This window comes from Typopeltis vanoorti, chromosome 2 (assembly GCF_054136105.1).
Source record: "Typopeltis vanoorti isolate ZY-2024b chromosome 2, IOZ_Tvanoo_1.0, whole genome shotgun sequence".
Classification (NCBI taxonomy): domain Eukaryota; kingdom Metazoa; phylum Arthropoda; class Arachnida; order Uropygi; family Thelyphonidae; genus Typopeltis; species Typopeltis vanoorti.
In genome coordinates this window covers 52,130,879-52,148,387 of record NC_143550.1, presented here as the reverse complement: position 1 = coordinate 52,148,387, position 17,509 = coordinate 52,130,879, and the positions used below count along the sequence as shown (strand labels likewise).

The following is a 17,509-nucleotide window of genomic DNA, read 5'->3' as shown; positions in this document are numbered from 1 at the left end:
ACACAAGCTGTATTAATAAAAGTTTTTGTGTGAGATACAGCTTTTTTTTTTCGTTCAACGATGCGAGCCCTTTGTTAAAATTTCCATAGCTCGCAACTGGAGAGAAGTATAAAACGATTATAAAATATAAAGAGCTTATAAATTTCGATATTCATATTATTACATTTATCTGCTTGTTAATTTCCACCGGAAAAAACAATATTGTAAGTTTCTTTAAAATTAAAACAAAAAAATGATATATTGTTGTACAACTTTAAATGCTTTTTTTCTTCTTCTGAAATTTAATTCCATTGTTACCGCGAGATGGCGCTTTAATCTAGTCACTGTCTTCTTCTCCGACTAAAATTACTCTCCGAAGAGTTTCTGTTTCCTTGTTAGCCAAACGTCACTCAGCTCGGATGATCCCTCGTGCGCCGAGAGGCGTCCGCGCCTGCGTGTCCCTCATAACGGGCTCCCTCCTTCTCTCACTTTCCTTGCCCCCTCCACCCACCCCCGTTTACGTCGCAAGCCCTGACAGAAGCCTGTAACTGCGCAGACGGTGGCGAGCACAACATGTTGAAATAAGCTTAGAGGAGAGACCAGGTACACATCTGTGCGTTCAGCAGCCGACGTGGTACGGAACAAGTTCTCGAGCTTCTACTGTTGTGACGGGTTTTGGTACACTGCAAGTTATGACGGGGGGGCATCATGACGAAGTGAAGGAAAATTAGTAAGAATTCTTTCCTCCATTACTGGCCATGACAGCTGAGAGAAAACAGTCGAAAGCACCGCCTACTCAACTACAATCATCAAAAGAGGTAAGATGTGTGATAGTTCTCGCGCGGACGTATTTCTACTCCCACTGTGGCTACGCACACAGAGGTAGTTTAATAGGCGATGGCTGTTAGTTGATTGTGCTTTTTTTTTTGTTTATTTGTTTACAAGAACTCTGCTATCGTATGCCATCAACTAGTCATTCGCTTTCAAAAGAGAAAAAAAAAAAATTGTTTTTGCAAAATATTTGCCGTCCAGTATCATGGTGGATACTCCCAAGGTGCGAATGCTTCAAGTATCAACAAGTTGTTAAAGTCATGAAACAATTTTCCTTGAATCTTATATATGCTTCTATAAAATTAAAGAATTGAATATAGTAGTAGTAACACAAATTAGTTATGTAATAGTTTATTTATAAACTATTAAAATATCTTGCGCCATAATACGTATGCTAAGTGAGTTTTGTTATCATGTAAGGTTAACTATCCACAATTGTGTGAATCCAGATGGATGTTTTTTTTTTTTTTAATATTGTTTTAGTAATGCTTATTTAAGATAAAATGAACGTGTTCTTGAAGTTTGTTTATTACTTCAATATTTGCCGAAAATATTTGCCAACTTGTTCAAAAGGAAGATTAGTAACATTTTTTCCAGCTAAAGTAACATACTTTGGAATGATTCAAGATATTAACTATAATTGATCTTTCCCAAATGAACATTATTAAACCGCCTTATGAACTCTATTCCTACATTATTATATTCTTAATTTAAAATGTATCAATAACCGAATTCATTAAGTTTTAACACTTGCTTTTGCCTAATTTTGGCATTTTCTGTGTTTCTACCAGTATATGAACGTAAGTATCAAAAGCTATTTTTTAATATGTTGATTGAGTAAACATGAGAATGTCATTATGTACAAAAAAGATATTTTTTTTTTACTTTTACTTTTTTATATATAAAAGCAATTGAGTTTGTACAAGATTCATTCTTCTTTTTTTTTCATAATATTGAAATTTGTATCTTGGTTACTGTTTCTTCTCTTACTACCTCACCTCATAGTTTGTGTAACCTACTAACAGGTCCCGGAATTTGCAGTGCAGCAACTTCAATTCCAAGTAAACATAGTCCATCAAGAAAATGGTTTGAGGCTCATTTACCAATAGCTTTTCGTATTGCGACTGACATGAAAAGAAAAATAACAGTGTTGGGAACGAAAACTTTGAAAATTTTGTTTACGAAGAGTTCTTTATACTACAGGAATAAACTAGGGAATCATTTATTCTGCCAATCGCCTAAATGGGTGGGTAGACGGGTGGGTGTATGTAACAGCATAGCTGCTAAATTTAGATAGCTTTATTCTGTCTCACTCTTGTAGTGAACCGAATTTCTCCTTAACCTGTTGACTGTATTACTATTTCTGGCTCCTATTCTGGTATTACACATTATTGTTTTTGAAGGTGCGGTGTATCTAAATTTAGTTTCACACAACGTATCTTTACATGCATGCATATTAATTAACGTTCCCATTCCCTTAATATAAAATATCCTTTCTGTTACTGCATTTCGAATCAATCAAAGAAGTAAACGAATATTGAACAAGTCGACCAACATTCGTTTACTTTTTTTTTAATTTTTAAAATAGAGAAATCTAATTTTACTAAAAGCCCTTGGGTTATTTGTCTTCTTGCTTGCTATTTTATTTAATTGCGTTGATGAAAAAAGTGTTTGAGCACTTAAACAACAGTTAACGAGCTTTGTAGTTGAGTATTTTATACGCACAATTCGTATTTAAATCTAGCGAAGTGCGCGATAATTTCGAACTTTAGTTGAATGAAAAATGTAATACTTTTTTTTCAAAACCTGTTTAGTTTTTTCCCAGATGTAGCGTGATAGTATGAGTTAATTCATGATAAAACACTGTTGAGGAATATTTATTTAATGCAAGTTTAAAAGTAGATAACCAGACGTTCAAGTTTATATCTTTATTCCACTTAAATTAATCACCATCGATTTTTATTGTAATTTAAGAATTACACGAATTATAGACTGTTAAAGATGTCTGAATGTTTTTAAATATAAACTGTATTTTCTCTTTATAAATCTGTATCTGACAGTTTGAAATGATTAAAATATCACAGAGTATAATTCATTTTTAGTATGTAATTTTAAATATTTTAAAGAGATTGTTAAATATTGCACCCGGTGTGTATATTCTAAAAACACGTGATTAAATAATTTTCATATTTTAATAGAGATATTACTATCTCTATTAAAATATGTGGTAAAGGTCACCTTTCTGAAGTAGAATGAAAATCACCTAACCAATTAAATGCAAGTATATTTTTGTATTGTCCTTATTTTTTTGCTTGTTACGTCGACTTAAACTCAACAAGTGTACGCTGAGGTAGGTGAAAGGCATTGTGGGTAGTTGGTAAAATCTAGCCTGATTTTATTACTTTTCATTTATAGTCTGCATTAACTTAAATATGGATAAATTCACAAATCATACTTTCATTTTAAAATTTTTATTCTCTTATTTTCATCAGATATGCAGTACGTCTGCCAGATTATTCTTGCCAAATGACATTTCTTTGTTTGTTTTTTTCTAAGTATGTGCTATTGGCCTATTTCCAACATTTTTGTGGATCTTCCATTCAAAGAATCTAAATGGTCACCTGTAAGGTTAAATAGACCATGTTAACCTTTTTGAATTTAATTTCCTTGTAAGTAAAACAAAACACACACACAAAAAAAAAAAAAAAACAGTGTTATATATAAAAGTACAAATAAGATCACTTATCAGTTCCAGTCTGTTTCCAGACATGAATTTTTAACCAAGGATTATACAACCATGCATGCGGAAATGAACAACTTGTAGCGCCTTGGCAACGGTTACCAAAACAGAAGAGCAATTGCTTCATCTTGTTTTGTGGTTCTTTAAATATAATAGTAGCACTGCAGCACATCTTGTAAAAAAGGGAAATATTTCAAAATTAAATAAAGAAAATATTTTATAAGTATTGAGTTTAGAAATGAATTTATATATCTGTTTGTAAGTTACATATGTAAAACTAGTTTGTATTCATATGCTTTTCTGAAAAAAAATTATCAAAAATGAAAGACAATTATTAAATTATTAGAATATATATCATGCTTATTTTTCATTAAAAAAATTTTTTTTCATACTTAAATTTCTGTTAACGCTTACATAGATCTATTTAGAAATTTTCATACCACTTCGAAAGGTATATGTAATAATAACGTTAATTTTAACGTAAGCATCTCAAATTTATGAAGGGCGGGAGCCGTATAAAAATTGTATAAAGTGGCGACCTAAATAGAATATCTTTTTACATGTACACTCGTTTGTTTTCAACAAAGGATGAATTTTTCAAAATACAAGCCACATATTCTTGTTCATTATATATAAACAAAAATGAATGTGCACTGCAATTGTCTACTGTATGCGGTCGAGGTCACTCTTATCTCGAAACTAGGGAAGTACTCTGTTTTTAAGAGTTCAGATCGTCCTTCCTTCATGTTAAGTTATTATTACTCGCGTTTCAACTCGTATTTTGTGAAAGTGCTACCTTTAAATATACTACTCGTTAGCCGGAATGTTTAATCCATTGCTGATCGCATAATTCATTTTCTTTTTAGCAAGTGAGCAGTAAAAAAAAAAAAGAAGAACATTTCCGGGTTTTTTTTTTTTGAAATCTTTGTTACGTGTTAAATTGCATGCCTGTTTTCCTGAAGTGTATTGAACGAATCCTCTGTGGGTAATAATTTAGTACAAGTGAGTTTCAGTTTTTATTTTAATAAACGGTAAATTACATAAAACTGAAAGGATAACTTTCAGAGCTAATCAGAAAATGTCAATTTTACTATTTTATTTTATCGAAACTGAATGATACCACAACTGTTAAACGTCATTAATAGAAAAATATCAATTTTGTGTAAATATTCATGTTTATGCAAATCTTGGAGGCGAATATAGTGTCTGCTACCATTTGACGTACATACCAGTAGCAGTCTGAGAACTTTGCAGCTGCTTGGAAGGATAAAGGCAATAAAGGTGTCTGTAGCTTGTCATTTCACTCTGTTTAGCAGTGTGTGGTAGTTCCCACTTTAATAATTGTTTTCTTAGAAACCAAGCAGAGGTGAGTTATCACTTTGTGTGTGCGCGCAGCAGCAAAATTACTTCATAGGTAGAAACCACATTAAATAAGTGATTTCTGTTTTCCTAAAAACCATCTTTGTATTTGAATCGTATTCCACCGAGCAAATATTATAAGCTTAATTGAGTATTTTGTTTGTTTTTATTTTAGTTTGTAGCATTATTTGTTTACTTTTCATATTTTTGATGTCTCATTTCCTAAAAACATCTCTGATAACACTTTTCTCGATTCTTTTATTTTAATATTAAGGATACTACAATATATTTAATTCTCTTCCATTTTGGTTTTCCATATTTACTCTTTGACGGTTTCGTGGATTCATCGTTCTTACTGTACATTTTTGCTTTACCTGAATCATGCCCAGCTTTATTTTGCTTTCATTATTTAATTGCATTGAATTTTCTCTTTAATTGAATAAATTATCAACTAATAAAATTCTCCAATATGGATTTCACTGCAGCCGATTCGATTCAAAGGACATCTAGTACAGCAGCTGAAGTGGTTGCTCGTGATATCAACAATGGTTTTGACTGACTTGGTATAAAGGTTTCTTTAAATAAGTTTGCATCTTATGGGCTTTCTTTCGCCATTCATTTGCCTGTTTTCATCTCTAATTGCATTCTACTTGAGATGCTGGTAGGTGGAGTTCTTTATCTTGCAACTTTCTGACTAATGTTGTGGTACTCTAGGACCAGCTCTTTCATTTATTCAGTACTTTGTGTACACCAGTTACTATCTTTCATTAACTTCAGCTAAAGACAACTGACATCTTCAGTGTCTGCAAATCCAGTGCCTTTATTATCGCAAAGGTTACTTACACTCCTCTTTCGTATTTAACAGACCCAGCACTGGAATCTCAACAGTGATCACGAGTCAATTTCATGTAATTTTTTAAGGGAGATACAACATCCTTTTCCTTTCATTGCTGTGGAATTGAAATATTGTTTTATTTTTTGTAAAGTAGACTTTTCACCTCACCATAATGATATTCACTTCTTTAGAATAGATAGTATCCCCCCCTTGGGTTAACATATTCCTTTTATATGATATATACCTTAGCAGCCATAACATTAATTAGGTACTTTCAAACTTTTTTTTTTTTTTTTGCTGAAATATTAATTCTGTACAAATCCGAAATACTTGTTTTGTATTAAAGTTGGCGCCCATAAAGGCTCGTTTTCTAAAATTCTTTACTCAGAGCAGAAGAGAGCATTTACTTTTTCATTTAATGAGATTTCTCTGCACCTGTTATCACACTTCAGCAATCTCCTTGTCTCCTCTAAATCAGCAAATAAAATACGCATCAAAGTGCTTCATCCCATTCACAGGTCAATTTCAAATTGGATATTTTTTCTACTTCTGCATTCATCTATACCTGCTTTTTTTTAAACCACTGTCATTTTACACATTTCCTGAAAGTTACAAAAATCTAATTAAAATCAATTATTCGTTTTTTTTTTGTTTTTGTTTTTTTAATTTCTGCCCCATGCATAGTATTAATGCGATATACGTATATACGTTAAATAATCTGTTATTGGACTTTTCTTACAACATAAAGATGATGTTGTGTTCCTTGAATACAATTATATATCATAGGAATCGTTATAAAACTAATAAATTGTGCAATGTTTTGAACAGACTTTCCTTATTTTTGTGAAAAATATTCTTTCCTCAGCTTTTTTATTTGTTTGGATTGGCTTAATTTCTTATAGATAGAGGTAGAATATTCAATAATATTGGCCCTAAAAATACATATTAATTTTAGCGTTTATTTTAGTTATTCATTGTTATTATTATAATTTATAACTGGAATGTTTACTTCTTTATTTGATTTAGGAATTGTATATTTTATGCCCTACTAAAGAAGATGTCTTCTTTGACAGCATATCCTTTCTTTATGGATAACAGTAGCCTATAAACATATAAATAGCTGAGGTATTATATATAATATACCAATAGTACATTGTCGTATCTTTATTTGTTTCTAGTTTAGATTTTAATCGTTTTATCCTGAGTCGAAATTAGAGGTTTCAGTGTTGTGTTGGTCCTCCACGACATAATATGGACTAACTATAGTGCGCTATGAATCCATGCAAAATATATTTTTAACTTATTTAAAATGTAATAATTTATTTATATAGTCAAGTCTCTGTAACATAATTCTCACTCTATTTACAACAAGCGAAATGCGGTTTCCAACTTAAATTGTTATTGCTATTTGCATATATTTTCAGTTTGAATTTGTTTTACCGATCCGATCATGTAAGAATAATTGTACGGAGAAGTTAATTTCGTTTGTATTTTACAAATTTACATATTTTGTTTTTGAGACATTCAACCAGTTCATTGCAGTGGAACGAATTTGTTGATTTCAAAAGATCAGTAGTCACCATGATTATCATTTGTTTGGTTGTGTTAGGAGAAATAAAGGACTAGATCATTTACGAAGGGCTATCGACTACGTGGTAATTTCGGATTCCTTCATAATGTTCATACCGACTTCATCTAAAACTGGATAGTGTTTTTTTTTTACTTGTTACGATTTCCCATATCATATCTTATTTAAAGTTGTTTGTTATGAAGTTATACACATTTCGTCTTCAGTTTGTTTATCGAATATTATACAGAGTATCTTTAGTGGAATCAAAGTCAGTTTGAAGAAAACATTAACGCATCAGACTGAGTACCATTTTTAACTGTATAATGAACTATTTCATATTTGTAACTTTCTTTTACAGTTATTTAAATTTCTTCGAAACACCTGTGCATTGGAATATATTTTATGTTTATTTGTACACGGCTCGTGTTTTCAGAGTTCAGCAGAAATCGACTACATGACAGTTGCAAAATATGCTAACTCTAGCTATCCTTCTGCAATGACGACACAAATTGTGTCGTCATTTTCAATATATATTCTTATATGCCCTTTCCTTTCTCTACTGACTACAGCCAAGTTCATATTACTGCGTATACACCTTCATGGTGTTAGTTGATCTTCGGAGATTCTTACGCTAAGCCATCAATATGAGAAAGGTGAATTAGATGACATGCCATGTCATACCAGCTAGAGAATTTCACTAGAGATGGCCGGAACAATATTAGAAATATTCCGGCGTTCTCTTGCTAACACAATCTGTTTCGCCATTATAAGAGATTCCTGTGCTATCTCTACGGGATAGTAGGCCTCCCCGTGATACTTTCAATGTATGCAGTACTGCAGGATTTACAAGTACAGCGTGTCGAGGACAGACTGTAATAATATGCCGTTGTCCAGGCATTCTCGCATGCGGTCGTAGGAAACAGAGTTGGAATTCGTTGCATACATATGGTGCATGACAGAATTATTGCAACTGCATTTTTTTTTTGAATATAATATTTGATATTTATGTAAATTGGTGACAACTGCAAGTACACTGGTGCTGCAGTTACTTTGGTTGTTTGTCACACTGGGTAAATCGTTGAGTATAATTTCAGTCGCATGTGGAGAAAAAATAAAAGAATTTTAATGTTTGCTCTAAATAAATCGGAACTTACATATTGAACTTGCAAACGTTCTTAGTACTTCTACAGTGATTTCAATCCTAAGAGGCTTCAAATATATATATATATATATATTTTTTTTTTTTTTTTTTTTTTCATTTTCGTTTATTTTCTGTATATTTGATATGAGCCTAGCACATTTTAGTTTACAATTCGATAAACGATTAAAAATATCTTATTTAATTATCGCAGTATGTAAAAGTCACTTCTCTTCATATATTTCGTTATTGTGCATATATTTGCATTGGTCTTTGAAAAAAAAAATTGTAAAAGACCGAATTGTTTTGTGTTAGACGAAAAAAAAAACGAATATCCTATTTCTTTTCCATATAACACGGAGATATTTATTGGAGATATTTGTGTACATAGGCTTTTTTTTTGTTCTTTCCGTACTTTTTTTTTCAGTCGAAATGGTACCAAGTACCATTAATGTATCACGATATCTTTTGACTAAAATCAGAAATAAAAAGTTAGAGCTCCTTTAATCTCAGACAACTATCTGAATACGTCAACCTTTCAAGTCTTCACTTACAGTGAACCCAAGCAAATCAATGAATCAAGGAGTGTCAGGGGAGAGAGAGAGAGAAAACACGGAAGACCACTTCTCGTGGCTAAACTTTAACATTCATATTGTCTGTAATGGTGCTAGAGATTAATATTCGTAATTGTTGTTCGTAATTGATAATCGATTTTTTTTAAGATGATGTATTAAAACCACAGTTTCTCGGTGAAAAAACCTATGCCGGTGCCAGAGATTTACTAACTCAGGAATCCCCCTAAGGAAGGCTTAAGTTCCTATAGTCGCCGACTAGAATCTAGCCCATACCGGTCTTTCTTTGGGCAGATTGTCACTATGAATGCAAACACTATTTTTATAGGGTGAATACGTCCCTTAACTCATCTTTTCTAAAAGCGTAGATAATATTTTCTGTGAGCTGTGAAAAATTGTACATATTTAAAAAACTCATTTTAATTGACTGGATTATTTATAATAATTCTAACCTTATTATAACTGATTGCTTACTATTCTTGCAGCTATTAAATTGTGCTGATTATCTAACCTGCAATTTTAAAACATTCTGTCAGAATTTTTAAACTCTTTCAAAATTTAACATCGAACGCTTTGGTTGGTTAAGCTTTTTCAGAAAATATCAATTCCATGTATATACTTAATCCTCGATTTACAACTTGTACTTACGACAGCCATCCGATTAACATGTGCACCGAATACCTCTTCACTCCTGCAACCCAATGACCACGGTGTTATTTCTTTCTTCAAGGTGTATTAAGTGCTTTTGATATTGCTGTTACTGAGGATAGTAAACTCTCATACTTTTTGAAAGAATATAATATCTTGAAGGTTGCAGCATGGGACGAGGCGACACCAGAATGTATGAGTGATGTTTGGAAGACGCTGTTGTACACATATATGCTCATAGCCATACAAATAATTGGTTACAAGATGGTACTGATGGGTCAAGAGCTAGAATTGGAAGTTGACAGTGATGATATAGAGCACTTGGAAACTGTGGAAGAAGAGCTCTCAGTGAAGACCTTAGAGTTAGAAGGAAAGAAAAGAATCTTTTCTTTCCTTCTAAGGGATGGTAGCATCGTTCTCTGTTAAAAATAATAATAGGCGTACGATGGTTCTATTACAGTGGAGTTCTGCATACAGTAATTTGATGTATTTGTACAGGGTGTTATTTCACTATATGGAATAGTAAAGTTAAGTTCAAGTCTATTCGCCGACTGGAGGAACATTTTCTAAGCCTTTCTTCAACCGATTCCCCAGTTAATCGATCTCTGGCACGGTCAAGCGAGTTTAGTTTTTTCTCCCAGAAACTCGTTTTTTTTTTTTTATCGCGTAAACTCAAGAAAATCGACCGTAGTACCCACATTATTTCGGACAGTGACCTAATCTTGTGAGGGTTAGGGTTAGGTACCAATAGATGGCAGCACTTGTTTGCCAGCCTCTTCATCGGTGGCTGCTGTAATTAGTGATAGACATGGGCCAGCTATCTCTGAATGGCTACCGGTGGAGATTGATCTGCCCACTCAGTCTCCAAAAGCTAGATAAGGGTATAAAGGCTTCACCTACACCCTATAAGAGAATAAAAGGTGTTAGTCGATTTATTTAATTATTTATTTTACACTTAATTTGTGTATTATTTGCTGACATATTCATATCTAAATACATCACGATGCTATAATATCCATAAAATGTATCTTATAAACGGCCTACATTATAAACGGCCTATATATACAAATATGTCAAATTTATCCCGAACACCCTGTATATACAGGGTGTTCGGGATAAATTTGACATATTTATAATTAATTATATTTTTCCGTAAGTTACATGTATTAACACACACTTCTCTTCATTTAAAAGTTTGGACCCTTCTTCATTCATATACAAGATGTCAGAAAGGATGGATAGCTGGAACCCACCTGAATCATGGAAGAGAATAACTTGTATCATGATGATTCGTGCCCGCCATCAAAATAAGGATATTACGACTGCTGCCCAATGCTCCCTAAATACAGTAAAAACAATCAGGCATGAACTAGAGACTTGCAATGGTGACTACGAGGATGTAGCAAGAAGAAAGATCCCTAGCAGACGATCTGATTGCGTTCGTACAGCAGAATTCCTCGCAAATCTGCAGGAACAGGTGTTGAAGAACCCTGGCATTGGAATTCGGGCTTTGTTCGTGGAGTTGCTAACTGTAGTCAAGCCCTGGATAACAAGGGTAGCCAATGGTAGGCCGTATGTATGGCAGCAGGATTCGACCCCTTGCCACACCTCTGGGAAAAGTCAAAAATGGTTGTCTGAAAATTTCTACGACTTCACCAGTCCAAATGTTTGGCCTCCAAACTCCCCAGACCTTAACCCCATGGATTATTTTGTATGGGGCGCAGTTGAAAAAGACACCAATCGCACTTCCAGTAATACAAAAGCCCAGTTAATGGATAAAATTAAAACAGTTTTTGCGGCCCTTCCCAGGGAGACTGTAGCATCAGCTTGTTCGAGGTTCCGAAGCAGAATTGAAGCTGTGATCGATGCTAATGGTGGTTATTTTGAGTAAATCTTGTTGATAGTATTGTAATTAACTCTGCCTGTAATGTTTTTTGTCAATTCATTAAATTTAATAGATACAAAGAAGATTTTCTTTTTCCTTACGAAACTGTCAAATTTATCCCGAACACCCTGTATATATATATATATATATATATATATATATATATATATATATATATATATATATATATATATATATATATATATATATATAGAGAGAGAGAGAGAGAGAGAGAGAGAGAGAGAGAGAGAGAGAGAGAGAGAGAGAGTTTTCTGCACGTTGGTATAGCTAACAGCTGCAAACCAAACAGAAAGATCCCCGAAATAATAGAAAGTAATTCTAAACTGCGTATGCATTCTTTCTAACTTTGAGTATCTCTCGTTTCCTCCACAATTTTAGAAGGAATCTTTCCTGAGGGAGAAATTTTCCTCCTAGGACTTACGGTTTATATAGTTCGTTGTATTGGTACTCAGTGTCCCTAGAAATCCCATTTGTCGTTCTAATGCAGTCTTCAAAAATAGTGATGAAGGAAATCTTTTAGGCTTGCTTGCATATTAAATATCGTCTTCTGGATTGTATTTTGTGCTGATGTTTGTTACTTACTACTCTTGTAATGAGACAGCGTCTTTTATAAATGTGTTTCTTTCCGTTACATACTTTCGCACATGCATTTAGCATTAATTTAGTAATGTTATCTTTAAATAGCGGTTTAGCATAATTTTATTTAATGATAACATTAGATGCTATTTAGGTTAACATTTAAATTTGAATTTTTTACATTTTACAAATGAATTTTTTACATTTGTGCGTACACGTTTTGCTATGGTGTAGTCTTGACTACCACATCTGTTCAGCGAGTACATATATAAACAAAATTGATCCCAGAGATACATCAGAATTCCTGCCCCCCCCCCCCCTCTCTGATAGCAAACGGTTAATTTCTGAAACATAGCAGTATATTATGGCATTGATGTTGGAGTTTTAGCCAGATTTTCCAAATTGTTGTCCTGAAATCTCTGTATATACCAGGAAGCATGAGAAGGGACAGTGTCATGATGATACACTATCTAGATGTGTCTCGGCTGATAATTTAAAATCTGGTAAACTAAGTTGGTAATCCCTAAAAGCGGTGGGATTACCAGCCTACTCGACCAAGCAGATAGCGTCACCACTCTCCAACAAATTTTGCCGGCTGCTAGTTTGAATCCCACGGTGACATTGCAGTTGGTGATGCTCTTTAAGTGGTGGTAGACAGTTTTTACCACTTGTTATGAGACTATCACCCTAATTATTGGAAATCTGAATCAGAAGATAAGAAGGCTCCATAAAAATGTACCCTATTTGGTCTAGAGCAGGGTTCCTGGATTATCTAATCTTCAACCTACACTGTCCCTTCTCGTACTTCCTGGTATATACAGCGAGATTTGAGGACAACAATTTTGAAAATATGGCTAAAACTCCAACACAAAATTGATGTATTACTTATCACATAAACTTCTAACAGCATGTTGGGATTGTTTTAACTGCTTGCTTTTAACTGCATTCTCAAAACTTCCCACAAACCTTACTCTTTCTTCCTAGGAAGGTAATGCGGGTTTAACCTATGCTCACTGCCAGCATTATGTTACACTTTGCAGCAGATTGATTGATCCGGTACCTTCCACTTCTGCAAGCTCCATAGCTTTCACACTAAAGGTTAATTAGACTGTCTCACACGGAAGTATTCATTATGCATAACATCTGACACAGAACGCATGACATTGAAAGATATAATGCACTTGCCTAAATAGCCTTGGTTACTCTGCGTAATCTACGACAACAACAATACAATCTCATTGCTTTCTTTCAATGTGACATCCATTCCATCCTGCAAATCATCTCATTATGGTTGTTGGCGCAGGTAATTATTCGTCTTCTCCCGAATACTTTTCCATGTAACTTCTGTAATCTTGGATCTCATTTGTGTCACAATCCATTTCATTCGAGAATAGGTGCTGGTTGTCATTCACAATCGTTTGCCAAATGCTTAACATTGATTTTTGTATTCCTCCATAGTAATTAATTAAGTATAATTAAGTTTAATTAAGCATATATATTTTAGAATCGTACTTAAATTGTAAACCTAGTATATATTCGACTACATGAAAAGGTTAACCATTTTTAATAATATTTATGATATATATATATATATCATCATCAATGGGAGCCAGACTAGAAATATCAAGATTTTAGTAATAGAGCTTATAAGTATTTTACTAGAACAAGTTACCATAAGGTGTTTTAACCTTATGAAATAAAAATCTCAGGAGGAGATATAATATAGGTAAAATACTTTCTACATATATATATAATTACCCACCTTTACAATGAGTTGCCCTAGTGTTGTACCATCTTTAGACTTAAACTATGTTTCAGGCGCAAACTTAATTGTTTGCATACTTGGGATTAGGAGTTAAATAACCAAGCTTATAAAATTACTTGGTAACCCTAATATACAGTATCCCCAAGTTAAAAATTTTATTACACACACACACACACACACACACACACACACACACACACACACACACACACACACACACACACACACACATATATATATATATATATATTTTTTTTTAAATTCTAATAGTGTATCTCCTGTTCACTTAGACATGTTGAGGCTCGAGTACTAAACGCATGCTACGTGACACGTGTTATCAACGTTGCTTTACCGATTGGTTTTATTTTCCCAACGATGTGTTTTGTGACAAGGATGAAAGAAATACGCGCAAATAAATATTTTACATGCGATAACTATTATTCGTATAAGGAATTAAGCATTGTTACTGCATGTAGTTCAGTCAACCGTTGGTATAATATTTCCATTGCTGCTCCTTACATTCTGTTTTCTGACAACGAAACAACTATTCATTAAAATTTACTTACTCAATTTACTCAATCTGGCTATTATACCGGCGTGATAATATTTAACATTAACAGCACATCTATCATCCTTTCTAATAATATCATACTTTCTAATAATATTTCTAATATCTATTGATCTGTTACCGACAGATCAATAGACAGTATCTTGCAAGAAAGTGTAAATTGCTCTAGTTCCAGGCAGAATTTGAATTAGATGTCATTCTTTGGCAAGCAACGGTTGGTAAAATCACTCAGCTACTAACGAATCAACTTAGCTCAGTCGGCATCGACGACGCTTTGATCCGGATTCGAAACCCATTTATGACACAAAGAACTTTAATAATGACTTTTCAATTGAAGATGAGTTAGCCGATCTCATACTGATATGGCAGGGTTTTTATTCCTGGAAACTCTGGTTTTTCATCTCGCAGTACAAGCAAACTTCCAATAGAACACGCAATTTACAGGCATGATTATACTTTGTCTCATAGTCTTTTAGTTGCTTCGTTTGAATACAAAGTCGCATAATCTCGCTTTATTTCTTGCACCTACCTTATTGTATTCATAAACACATTCTATCCTTCCGTGACGTAAGTTGTAACTCTTAATTCATTTGATTGCGCTCAGTTTTAATATTAAAGTATTTTAATACCGAGGATGTTTGCGCTGTAGTTATAATTTAAGTGTTGAATGGCTAAACCTTTTTTTAAAAGAAAATTTGATTTTTTTCTCTCATAAAGAGTTCAGATTAATTAAACTGATCATATGTTTCCGATCCATATGGTAACAGACTTTAAATATACATTGATTGAATATACTAGATAAATCCTTAATGAAAGAAAATGGGAAGTCCATTATAGTATAAACGAACAAAATGCCTTCTAGCAATTTTCAGAGAACGCAGAAAAGCGACTTTATGTTCTCTGGTACTGAAAGCTAAGATTCAATCAATCAATGAAATTTTTAATATTTCAGATCTTTCTCTGTCGCATCATTTAATTTATCTTAAAATAGTTTCCGAAAAATGACTGGCGGATTACTTAGTTCTGGAAATGTCTGTGCAGTGGAAACTAGATTAGTTATTGAACATTCAGCAAAACACGTGATCAGTGCCACACGTCATCCTCTTTTTCCCAGACTGCACCGATGCCTGAATCGATCTTGTGCCTTAAGATCCAGACCTTCTATTCATACTAAATGAAGACAGTTTCCAATCAGGATGACCTTCACCTGAGCTTTGAGGAAATCCCAAGGACAGTGCTTCGTGCACGTGGACATAAGCTCAGCGATTCTTGTGTTTTACACAGCTGAATGTAAGCGCTGTATGTTCTCGATATACATTGAAATCATTTGAAAGTTCAATTTCCCCTTTTTCCTGTTTCTACACAGGGAAATTTATGATCTTTTTTAAAATTTAAATATAAAATGTTTGGCCTAAGCTCCATACCCGAAAATCGCCCCGGTTCAAAGTACTACTTAAAGAAATATCATTTTCAAGAAAATCCAGTCTTAGGCTTTGACATGTGATCAGACGGCTAGCTTTCATTTCATACACGCGAAATCCATTTATTATACGAATGCGATATATGTACTTATGCACTTTCCATTTTTCATTTTGTTTTTGCTTGTATCTTAAAGAAATCGATAAGGAAACATAAACAATATTCAATGTGTGAACTTATTTTTTATCTTTTATGTATCGCGTGTATGTAGTTTGAATGATTAGGAATTAACTTTTGCTAACATACCACTTTTTTAATATTAAGAAAATTATATATAACTAGATACATTATACAATTAAATACATCGCATTGAAATTAGGATTAAAAGATAATCTGACAGCTCATCTCTTGCCAAAAGAACCTTAACCAGAAATACAGATACCTTCACATACTAAATTTGGAGTGGTCTGGCTTCCACTTCCTTATTGCACTTTCCAGTGCTTGATGTGTTTGCGTACAGATTAGTACATTCTTTTCTTTTGTCTTGTTTAAACTTAATTATTTTTTCCCCCAGAATCTTCTTTCATTCTCCATGTTGTTATTGCCTCATCCAGAAGTTTATCTTTGTGGCTGTTCTTGAAGTGGGGGGGGTATTAAAGGGAATGGAATCCTTAATGTGTAAATCGCAATTCTTGGAATTGCGGTAATTTGTATGATCTTGCACATGCTCGTTTTTATTTTTTAATGCTTTTGTCTTCGGTATCATCACTCATTTTGTTATTTTTCTATAAATCACAGAAACGTTAAGGATTTTTTGTAATATCTATTCAGCAGATAATGGCTAATAACTAAGACAGTTAAACCACACTGTATATATATAATATGAAAGTTGAGATGACTGTTATGCATGGTCGTCATCTATGGAAAGTTGCTTGTGTTTAATGAACCTCAGTAGCAACCAGATTTCAAAATGACCTAACTTTTTTCAAGTTGCCATGGTGAATAACTATACATGAAAAATTGTAAGGCTTGGGATTTTAACTCTTATACACTGCAGCTCTTCATGTTGAAACTAATGAAAGCTTATAAACCTATCGTAAGTTTGTACTAGACAGGCCAACTTTTTGATGTCCGTCAGATTTTCTATACGAAATGGAACTATTAAAGCACGTTCGCGTACTTACAGAAAATCACTCTTTCAGTGGAAATATGTCTGATCTTTGGGAAAAGATTATTATATAACTAGTGTTGGTTGGAGTTGGCAGGAGCAAGCGTATTATGCCAATAGATTGTGTGTAATAAAACACTTCTGTTAACCATATCAATAATCAATTCCTGATGAACAGTACATGCACAACTGCAGTATCGTATATTAGCTTTCATAGAGATACGAGTGCCGTCTGATGGGTAGAGTGACCGATTAAGAAATAACATGAGTGTTCACAATATTTCGAGTGGATATGTATATGATGAGTTGCACGATACCGATGTTATATTTTTTTCATGAAAACAAGAGTTTTGTGTCGGTTATATATTTAACACAGTTGCAAATTGCCTTTATGAGGGATTTTCATCTGAGATGGCATGAGTTTCTTCTTGGTAG

At 33.4% G+C, this 17,509-nt stretch overlaps 1 protein-coding gene across 3 annotated transcripts in view; it reads left to right on the top strand.

Moving 5' to 3' along the window:
- Positions 1 to 609: 609 nt before the first annotated feature.
- Positions 610 to 17,509, top strand: part of LOC150109008 (inactive dipeptidyl peptidase 10-like) — a 958,620-nt gene continuing 941,720 nt past the window's right edge. For all 3 annotated transcript variants that reach the window (XM_090405008.1, XM_090405015.1, XM_090404998.1), the window contains exon 1: positions 610 to 797. In XM_090405008.1, the coding sequence (XP_090261134.1) occupies positions 738 to 797 (60 nt within the window). In that variant the 5' untranslated portion in view covers positions 610 to 737. The remainder of the gene's footprint in view (positions 798 to 17,509) is intronic.